This window comes from Corvus hawaiiensis, chromosome 30, assembly GCF_020740725.1.
Source record: "Corvus hawaiiensis isolate bCorHaw1 chromosome 30, bCorHaw1.pri.cur, whole genome shotgun sequence".
In the NCBI taxonomy this organism is placed as follows: domain Eukaryota; kingdom Metazoa; phylum Chordata; class Aves; order Passeriformes; family Corvidae; genus Corvus; species Corvus hawaiiensis.
This window is the reverse complement of record NC_063242.1, coordinates 10,648,758-10,659,848: the sequence shown is the minus strand read 5'-3', so window position 1 is coordinate 10,659,848 and position 11,091 is coordinate 10,648,758. Positions and strand designations below refer to the sequence as shown.

Sequence of the window (11,091 nt, the reverse complement as noted above, 5' to 3'; positions counted from 1 at the left end):
AAGAATGGTTTCTATGCCAAATATCTGTCTCTGAAAAAACTCCTGTGTATAGTTCAGGAACTAGAAGAGGACTACTCTAAAAACAAAGTTTGCAAACAGTGTTTATAGACTAAGAGATTTCAAATGTAAGGATTGCACCAGCTGTCCAGTTCCCAAAAAACTGGGTGAGAAATCACCTCTTCTGTTCTAGGAATATAGCTATTTTGTGGTCTTTCACTTAATACCAAATGTACTTACTATGCATTCCAGGGCAGACAGAACCAGGTCTTGCTATCAGTACTTTCTGAAAGATAACAGCAGTTTCCATATTCAAAACAAACAAGAATAGCAGGATTTTAAAATTATAGATACGTACACTTGACCACATCACAAAGTTTTGTGGTATCTGAAGTGGTGAAATAATACGGAAAGAAAAAGAGGATAACACAAACGTATTGCTTTACTAACAATAGTTTTATTTTATGCAGGATGTTTCAGAAAATTTTGTTTTGACAGTGTATACACTGGAATTGCCCAGACACAGATATCTACTCAAATGTAAGACCATACACATTTAAATCCAAATTCATCCTACTTCATCAGAGGCCTGTTAGTGGGAATCTAAATTAAGGGTTTTACCACTCCTGGCTTTTGAGTATTTAAAAAGGTAGCTGCAGTGTCTGATTTACCTTTGAGGGCAACACTCATTTTCCATTGATTCTAAGGTGACAAGACTCCTTATTTAGGTGTGAAAGTTAAATTACCTAATGTGGCATAGATTAATTCAGGTCATGGTCTTAAAACTCCACAATACCTTTCTCAGTAAAGGCGGTAAACAAAGTGTTGAATTTATACCACCATAAATGAAGAGGCTTTCAGAAATTATTCTGAGTGAATGAGATCAGACTGTCTTTGTTCTCCTCCATCACATATAACTCTCAGCACATTGCCTTCTCAAAAGATGTATAGTTTAATTTAAAACAGCATCATTTCAGCAACATGAAACAGCACTTTCCCATTATTAAGTATTTTCTGAGACAGCACAAGATTATCCATTCACATCCTTTACGAGAATAGTGTTGATCACATAGCAGCAAATTTCTTCTCACTAAAGAAAATCAAGGTCCTGACATTTGAAAATTGGGCTTTGTAGATTATTTTGAATATGTGTTTGTTTCTATACCTCCTTTTATGGGCTTATAAATTTATCAGACAGCCTATAAGGTAGTTTTGATTAGAGTTACAGAGCAATTTATATTTTTTACACTATTAAGATACATTTCCTTTTGTCATTAAATAACAAGAAGAGTAATCTTTAATGATCATTTCAGGTATTTAATTCCTGTCATTTCTTCTGTTTTGGAATATTCGGGCTAACTAGTTGATAATAGTTTTATGATAGCAGAGGACAGTATTTTGTTCCTGTTGAAATCAATGGCACAACATTCACTGAGGTCACCAAGACATCATTCCATTTATGGTCCAAGTAAGTGGTTCTGATAATCTTACCATTTACAGATTTGATCCGTAATTCCTAGTCCATATTCCACAGTGAAATATGATATTCAAGACTGTAAGCCTCCAGACAGACTCTTCACTTGGAAAACAGCCCATTCATCATGAGAGTTAAGCAAATCAGGTTTTAGTCTGAACCAAATCTAAAAAGGAGTACAGCGGAAGGAATGAAGGCTTATGGTGCCCTGACCATAGAACTGTTAAGATACAGTACTTATCCTCTTGAAGAAAATTTATATGCAAGTAAAAAGAAATAATTTTGATAAATTACTAAGTCACCTAAACAAGTATCACAGTTTCTAATCACAAAATATTCCAACATATGGAACCCAACATATGGTCTTCTTGCAAAAGGGGTAATTTTTGTAACTTACAGAAATATTGATAACATGTTTTCATCCTTAATCTTGAACTGTGCACTACAAATGTTTTCAGGAAAGGCAGTATTATATTCCAGTTAGTGTATGTTTATGTTCATCAAATAAATAGTGTCTCCAATACTAATAATTGAGTGTAGGATGGACAGGAGTTTGCTACCAGTTATACCATTATGTTTCAAAAGCAAATGAAACCATTTTTACAGTTTAAAAAAATTCTTATCCATGGCTGAAGCTTTACAAATCAGTTAACAATAACTTTATAAAATCTGAAAAGCGATTTTTGTTTGAATTGCATTCTAGCACTAACAGAATAGTATGACACTGTCAAATGAGTTGTGCCAGTGGATCTTGTACAGATATTAAACTCTGGATCTGTCAAATTAACTGTTCAAACATAAATATGATGAGGACTGAATGCCAGCTGCGTGCAAAAAGGGTGAAGGAACCAATCTGACCATGATACTGAGAACCATCTCCACAGACACTGCTCTTGGAAAAATCCTACTGGGAGCAATAGAGGCATTTAGATGTGCTCAGAGACTATAGATTTATCCCATTTGATAGAACTCTGAATGCCAAGACCTATGTGCATCTCCCCAGGGCCAATGTCACTTACTTACAAAGTAAATAACTGAAATGTGTTCCTTGGTGTTTATTTTTCTTATGCTTCCAAATACGATTTAGAGATAAGCATTTAAATAAAGCCTGCCTTTTTAATACACCAGAATCTTAGCTGTATCATAATTGGACAGTTCAAACTACAATATAGTACAAATAATTATCAACATTTAACAGAGGAAGAAAAAGGAAGAAAAGTTAAGAAAATAAAGTACTGAGACTAGTTTTCATGAGTGTATTTATGAAAGTGTAAATGGAAGTGTCAGAACACTTTTCAATACAACGGACCTAAACAGACATGTTTTTCAAAAAGGTCAAACAATTCTCAAAGTTTATTGACAGTCTTAAACATTATTATAGAGAGAAAGGGGAGCTTAATGTCTGTATCTATGTAGTGACTATTCTTCTGAATTCAAATAATAGAAGAGAATTTTAAGAATAACTCTGTATACCCACAAAATCCTACCTTCAGCTGCCCTAAAACATCTGACAGAGAAAAGCCTTTTTATTTGTTCTGATACTAGACTGTAAATCCTGGGAATAGAAAGTAAATGCTGAAATTTATTCTGTCAAGAACAAACTGTACAGACATCAATACTTTCTTTTAACATACAATCAAAAATGGCTTCAGAGGGAAGTCAATTTAAAGGAATGATACTTGGAAAGAAAACTTTCACTAATATGTCAATGCATATATATTATTTCCTTTAACATGGCACTCCACCTAGCCAAGGGTGAAACAAAGGTCTGAAGGGGAAAATACAGCTGCTGCTAGTAAATGACAGGTAATTTACTGTGAGTGAGACCACAAATTATCAATAGCTTTGTCATGGTAGAGGCCTGTTTGGCATACTAATGACTGTCTGAGAAAGAGGTACTTTTATCTAGGTTGCAATGAGATATCTCAAGGATATGAAATGTAGATATGGGAGGGACAAAACAGCTGGGTAAAACAGGGACACAATGGTAAGATTGGAAGAAAACAGAACTCCTTTATATTAAAATTCAGCAAGGGTATCTGTAATCTCTATGAAGAAACTCACTGCACTTTTGACATTGCCCAATGCTTACCACCCAAATAAATAACAATTACACGCATATTTCAATATAATAAGCTCTGATTCCAGCTCCCACAAACCAACTGAAGCATATTTCAACACAATTCCACTTGTAATAAAAAACAGACGGTAAAGGAAATAGATGTCTCTTTGTGATCTGATATACACATCTGCAGACATTTACAAAATGCATGCATTTCCAGAGAATGCTGAGCAAGTTCAACTGGGAAATGGGAATTTTTTTTCGTAATGGGCATGCGCAAACAAAGAGTGTGACTCAAGAAGAAAATAAGCTGTGACAAAGATACAACTATCTTATCAGGCCTATCTGTTTTCAAATAAACATCATATTACAGCACCATGTTAAAGAAACACCAATCACGATAAAAATCAGACCACCTTGGAAATAGGTTGCTGCAGGGAAAAATCACTCAAATGTGAGGTGGCTGAAGGTCAGGTGATTTTCAAATCTCTCCCCTCTCTGACAGAAGACTTGAGGTTAGCAATGGCTGTCCTTCAGAAATTCATTATACAGACAAGCAAAACATCCCACAGCAACACTGGGCTAGAGATTTACTGAGGCCTTCTAAATCTCAGATTGCATTTTATGCAGACATCAACAATAAGCCATTGCCAATGGCATGACATAGTTGCACTGGTCCCAGGGAAATTATGCACAAAAATCAGCACAGAAATGTGTTACATCAAAGAAAGATGGAAGAGTCTCACTCAAAAAAAGAAAACCCTTCCAGAACCTCTAAGACAAGAGGTACAGAATAAAACAGTTCAAGAAGTCAATATGTTAACAACCTTCAAAATTAGGTTATGTTGAAGGAGGTCAAAACTACATAAGTTTAACTGCTCATTTGAGGGATTTTGCTAGTTTCTTAGATTTCATCCCATTTCTTTTTCTCCAGATAACTTACTTCAGGCTCACAAAGGGTACCACTTTGTCAGGAGTGGAGAATTAAGACTTCTATTTTGTCTAATGTCAAACCCCAATTTAAGTACCACATCTCTGACATGCAGGAAACATATCCTAGAACTAGATTTATTATCGGAGTCCATTCCAGTCCTGGGCCTGTCTGCTCAAATTGTAAATAAGAAACTAGATTCACTCAAATGTTCTGTTCCCTCCCACTAAGGGGATGCTGAACAGCCCTAAATCTCAGCTTATGTTTACTTTTGCACCACTATAGTGACCACTGAGACATCAACAGAATGCATCAGAAAACCTGTCCAAGGGGGCCAATAATCACCATTGGGAACAGGACCAGTTTGACAAGTGTAATTTCATATAAACCATCATACAATCATCAGATGGTAAATACTTTCTGGAACTAACCATTTGGGCTGGAGTCAAACTGGTGAGCTGGAGGTGAAAAGCTCTCTGTTCTACTACGAATCCCCTGAGCTATAGAGGCCCCAGCTGGTACTTCTGCAAAGGTTCGTATAGCTTTTTTTGAAAGGCCGCAAAAGTAGTTACAATATATTTTTAAAGAAAAACAAATCAAAACAAAAAAAAAACCTTCCACAGTTTCAAGAGCAGTTACATTTTTCTTAAAATAATCTCTCTGAAAGTAGCAGACTGTACACATTTTACAAGAATAAACAAACTTCTCTAGTATTTATCCACAAATTGGGAGTCAGAGATCATTAGTGCAAATTTCTGCTGACCAGCAGCATTTATTCTATAAACTTTGGGTATCCTAAGTGGTCCATCAGTGAACAACAGATATCTTCAATCTGTCTAATCTCTTCATGGGGCATGTTTTGTTTCCAGGCATGAATGCTACTTGGTGAAATTTCCCCTTCATAAGGAAGATAGAAAAGACTGGTGGAGGTGGCAAATAATATTTGGTTTAAGCTAGCAGGAGGAAGAGGAATACCAAGAAAGGCAAAAATAGTTTCAGCCGTCTTCTGAGGAAAGCTCACAATATCTTCAAACTTGACCAGCTGATAATTTGTTGGCAGCAAGTCCCTGTTTATTCTCATTGCTGCTGCTGTGTTTGCTAGCCATAAATAAGACAACACAGAAATAGCATTTGAATTAGAATTTGAAATTTCTTTTCTTAGTGATTCAAACTCAGAGGCATAGCCTTCATTCAAACTACATTTTTCTTTACCATTCTCCCCTTGAAACATCTCAGCCAAGTGTTGTGGAATATTTTTCAAGGAGTAAAGGCTTGGCTTATTTTTGTACAACATTGAATAGATCCATGCCCGTGGGTCCCTCACTACATATAATGCTCTCATTGATGGTCCTAAGATTCCCTGAAAGAAGGGAAGCTTTAATGTCCAGCTCCCACTGCTTAAACTAAGCACAGGTCGTGCATTGGGATAATAGACGAGATGTCTTCTCAGTTCCCTTATATATTCAGCATCTTTTTCTTGACTCCCTCTTGCCCTGCTTCTTTGCTCTGACAGGGATTCTCTCTTTTTGGACCTTTTCTTTTTGCTTAATGCAGGATGCTGAGCAATTTTACTTCTGCTAGCTTCATATAAATGAATGTTTTGTAAATGCAACTTTGTGTCTCGAACTAGAGACTGAAGCCACCCTTGGATAAGACGAAAATTACCTTTCTGGACATCAGAAACCTTCCATTCACATGGATCTACAAAAGAATCAATTTCAAATTCAGTCTCAGGAATTTCAAGATAGGGTGTAGGTATCCTGATGTATAAAAAGTCACTGGTATTGAAAAACAGCTGTTTTAAAATTTCTGCACCAGAAGTGGGAAGTGAAGTAATGATAACATCTGGCAAAACAATGGGGTTTCCTTCTAATTGTCTGGCTTTATTGCCTTTATCACGTTCTAGCCTTGTCATGTCACTGCTCCACTTTGCACAGATGGGCTGAGTACACATGCTCCACACATCCACCAATTCAGTGAGCCACAGTGTGACAACCAGTATCAGGATCCAACGCAACATTTTACCGAAGGATATGTAAAACCGCCACTGAAAAGCCAGTATGACCAAACTGACACCCAAAATTAACCCTGCAATTATGTTCACTTTGAATCCAAAAGGAAAAACTACCCTTTTATTTTTCATCTCTCTTTTTACAGATTCAGTACCAAGACCAAACTTGGTCACTTTATTTTCATGAACTACTTTAGCAAAACCACCAAATCCCAAGTAATCAAACCTTGCCTTTAAATTCTGATACTCAGTCACAACAGAGATGGTATTTTCAGTGCTGTTGACACTGAGGGAAATCTGAAATCCAGATTTTGCATTATCCATGAGTCTACAGTTAGAGACATTGACATACGGGCCATAGAAAAGGTAAACAATCCTTGTAAGCATGCTTTTCATTGGAAAGGTAACATTTACAAACTGAGTCCATCGCTTTTTGAATTCAGCAGCTTGTTCAGCCTCCTGTATCCTAGCAACAGGACTACTCCCATGATGATCAAACCAAAACATCTTGTAGTGGGCATCCCACACATCCATCATAGCTCCATTGTACTTGTTCTTAAACTTATAGGGTATGTATTTAAAATCAATGTCAAGATTATGAAAAAAGGCACTGACTGAATTAACAGGAGAATCTTCCTCCTTCTCGATATGGTCAACTACTAACAATGTCTGAGAATTTAAGAGCAGCAAAATGCGATACACGCTTTTCAGTTTCATTGCTGACGTGTAAGCAGATACCGCCTCACCACTCACAAACATCATGTCACCAGCCTGGGAGGCTGTTATAATTTCTCCAGTTGAGTCTCCAACCTCGTCACCAATCCACTTCAGCCACTGGGCACACTCTCCAAGCTGTCCTTCCCAAGGCTGGTTGCACTGGCTTGTAGGAGATGGAGCAAAGACCAAGACATTGTTCAGGTGGCTCAGTTTAGGTCCATAAAGAGCCTCAGATACAAACACCTGACCATTGGGAGCAAAAGTGAAGGAGTTCTGATCAGGATGTTCATGTCCCGGATTGAAACTTCTCCACCCATCAATCCATCTATAGGGCTGAAAGTGAACGATATCATAGACAGCACGTCCACCGAGTTTTCCAGACTTGAAGGATACAAAGGTGTTTGTCTGACTGTTTGGCAACCCAGCCCCGTAAGTAACAACTCCCCAGTTAGGAAACACATGCATTTTAGCAGTACCATAGTCAGGAGGGGGATGAGGAGTGATTTCAGCAGCATACCATATAAATTCAGTATGTAATGTGCTCCACCTCTGTGCAGTGGATGGCACCATTGGCCCGTCCTTGGGTCTGTGTTTTCTAATTTGCTGTGCCAGCCAGTTACCAGCTCCATTCTTCATGATGAACTTATCCAAGAAAACCAGTTGGCTCTCAGGACCATAAAACCAGTTGTAATTAGAATCTGCAACACCCACAGTCCTCTGGAATCCTGGCAATAGGGTGGCATAGTAAAACCAGAAGTGCATTTTCAGCCAGTTATTCTCCAAGTTGTTAATACCGAAGTGGCGTTGGGCCAGGAAAACATACTGGGTTACTGACTTGGCTGTGTAACTCCCGTAAGCTACTCCCTCATCCAGAGACCCATCTACAATATGATTGAGCAGAAACATTGTTTTCTCCATCATATCAACAACAGTGTGTTTCCAAATATTTGCCTGAGATCCTTTGTCCACTCCTGCAACTAAAGCCCCAATAAGCAAAGCAAGCATATTGGTTGCCTGGTGATTATGGAGAAGCTGCTTTCCCCAGGAACGAACCTTGGAGTACTCATACATTTCCTCACTTACAGACCATATCTTCTCCAGGTATTTTTGCCTTCTCTCATTTTCCAGTGAATTATACAAGAAGTCAAAAGCAGTGGCAAATCCTGTTAGGGAGTGACCAAGTGGCACCTCATCTCCAGGTGCATTCTCAACCAACCAGTTTTTGTAGCCAGCCATTCTATCCATATATTCTAGGGCAAAATCAAATGCAGCTTTATCTTCGGGGCACAGCAAACAGTAGAATGCTAGAGGTGGCAGGTTGTTACCATAAATCTCATTCCACTTAGCTGCAAAATCAACGTGCTTGGGTGGAGGTAGGTAGTATAAAGGATTGGACAGCATAACCATCACCGCACTTCTGATTGCTCTGAAGAGATGCAAATGGCTTGTACGAGCCTTCTGCCTCAGTGCCTGAACATCCTGAGCGTCAAAATACAAGCTTGGATGAAGAACTGTTCTTTTCAGCTTCTGCTCAGCACTAAAACCTTCAAGTTGCTGGTTTTTATATTGATCTACATTTTCTATGAACGTCACCCAATCAGAGTAATTGCTTACAGATTCTTCAAAAGTGAAGACATCAAACATCATTAATGCTAGAAATAAAGTATGCCCTGTGAACATCAGAGCCATGATCCATTAGGCAGCTCCTCTTCCCCAGACATACATTTCTTCACAAAACACAGTGTTCAGATATCAAACTTTCATCCAGTTAGTAAAAAAAATAGTATTTTAAGGCATATTTTTAGGAGAAAAGACTTATTGTATACTGTGCATTACACAACAAAGGCTCAGATTACTTATAATCTGAGATACATTGAAACAACAAGGCTCTTGAAAAGTTAAATCTCAGGTGCCTTGTCTGTTCACACTTTTCTCAAGCACAGCACTACAAGCATAAACACTAAGATCAGGGGAAAAGTAAAAGCTCTAAGATGTGCATATAAAGCACAGGTCGACAATGCACAGTAACAGACTGAAACACTGTCTCTTGGTAACTTGAAAAGCATGATCTGAAAAGAGAATTGGAGTCATATATTTGCTTTTTAAAAAAGCTTTCAAGCAGGTCAAATTCCACTTTTAGAGCTGACGAAAACTCCACTGATCACAAAATGATATAACTTATTCAAAACAATGTGTTATATTTGATAGTATAGAGAATATACAGCACTTGGAAAATAGACTCCAAAATTGAAGCTATTGTCTTCAGTCTTTGCCTTTTCTTGATTTCCTTACACACTCTTTCCATCTCTGTCTTTTGGGATTCATAGAGGGACATGAAGGAAAACAATAATTTAAAAAAAACAACATAGACCCTCCATTAAATCCTTTTGATGAAACTGCAGTGCTTTTAACCACTATTCCTCTCTGTTTGTGAAGATGAATCTGAATTAGGAGTCACAGAATATTGACATATTTTCAATCTCTTTTAATCTTTTCTTCAGCCAGTGATGCCCAAATTTGGCCTCAATGATTCAAAAAATCCTGCTCCTTCCATTATGATGCAAAAGGAAAACATGTGGAAGAGGCAGAAAGCCAATACTTTCTTGTCAGAAGAGCAGTTTCAGGTTTCCTTTCACTTCGCATGTTGGTTCTTTCTGTGGGAACAGAAACAAAAGTTCTCTGAAGCTGTGTAGATGTCAGAACATATTTAAAGTACTTTGGCTAACGAAGTGCTGCTAAGTTTAAAAGAAAGATGAGTTAATTAACTTTTTCTTTGACGGAAATTAAAAAATAAGAAAAGGAGCATTTTCAAAGTTCCACATAATATACCCTTGGCAAAAGAGCAATTCAGATTGGCTATTCAGGCTCGCTTTATTTCACCTTTTCCAGCGTGAACATGAGGTCTCAGGGAATATTTTCCAGTTACGCTACCAGCAGTTACTCATGGAAATAAATCCGACACACGCCACCGGAATTCACTTCAGCTCGAATTAAAATTGAATTGTAAGTGTATTTATACCAGGCGAGCGGCTCTGACGGCGAAAGGACGGCGGGAAGCAGGAACCCCGGCAGACAGCACCGTCCCGGGGGGCTCCGCCGCGCCGGCCCCGGACCGAGCCCGGCAGAGGGCGCCCGCCGCCGCCGCGCCCCTGCCCGTGCCCGGGGCCGCACAACTTGCACAAGTTTCGGCGAGGACCGCGGGGCCTCCGCCCCCGCGCCCGCCGCCCCCGAGCCCAGCCCCGTCTTACCGCGGCGGGTCCGCGCCGGCTCCCGCAGGGCTGCGTCGCTCTGCCCCGGCCGGCGCGGCCCGGGGCGCGGGGCCAGCCCCGGCTGGAGGCTGCGGGTGGCGGCCGCCGCGCCGGCCCCGCTCGGCTGGGCCGGGCTGCGCTCGGCTCCGGCCCCTTCCTCTCTGCCGCTACTTTTCCACCCGGGCTGGCCGCAACTTCGGGTTCGTGCCCTCCGCCGGCGGCTCCCAGGAGTTGATGGAGAGAGAGATGCGGCGGCGAGCGCCCAGCGACGGGCGCGGGCAGCCAGGCAAACTCGCAGGGATGTCGCTCCGGAGGGGCGGGGAGGGAAGGAAGGAGGGAAGGAGGGGAGGGAGGCGGGGAGGCGACGGGGGGGTTGGCAGAGCCGCCCCCGGCGAACGGGGATGTGCCGATCCTCCGCGCCGAGCTCGGCGGCGGGCGGCTGCCAGTCCCGCCGTGGCTCCCGGCGGCTCTTCCCTGCGGCTGTGGGCGCTGCCCCGCTGCTCCCGGCACCCAGCCCAGCCCCGCTCCCGGCAGCGGATGCCACCCCCGCCTCTGCGCCTCGGCTGCCGGCGGAGCGGGGCTCGGCAGGAGCGCCCGGGGGCAGGGCCGGGGCCGGGGCCGGAGGGGGCCGCGCCTGGCAGCGGCGCAGGC

The 11,091-nt window shown here is 41.0% G+C and overlaps 1 protein-coding gene across 1 annotated transcript; it reads right to left on the bottom strand.

Annotated features, from left to right (window-relative positions):
• Positions 1-434: 434 nt before the first annotated feature.
• Positions 435-10,869, bottom strand: DSEL (dermatan sulfate epimerase like). The gene is made up of 2 exons (XM_048289440.1): positions 10,441-10,869; positions 435-9,846 (listed from the first exon to the last, which is right to left on the bottom strand). The coding sequence occupies exon 2, from the start codon at positions 8,879-8,881 to the stop codon at positions 5,237-5,239; it is 3,645 nt and encodes a 1,214-aa protein (XP_048145397.1). The 5' UTR covers positions 8,882-9,846; positions 10,441-10,869; the 3' UTR covers positions 435-5,236.
• Positions 10,870-11,091: the final 222 nt, after the last annotated feature.

Coding starts and splice junctions, on each gene's coding strand:
- DSEL (XM_048289440.1), bottom strand. CDS start 8,881: ATGGCTCTGATGTTCACAGGGCATACTTTATTTCTAGCATTAATGATG.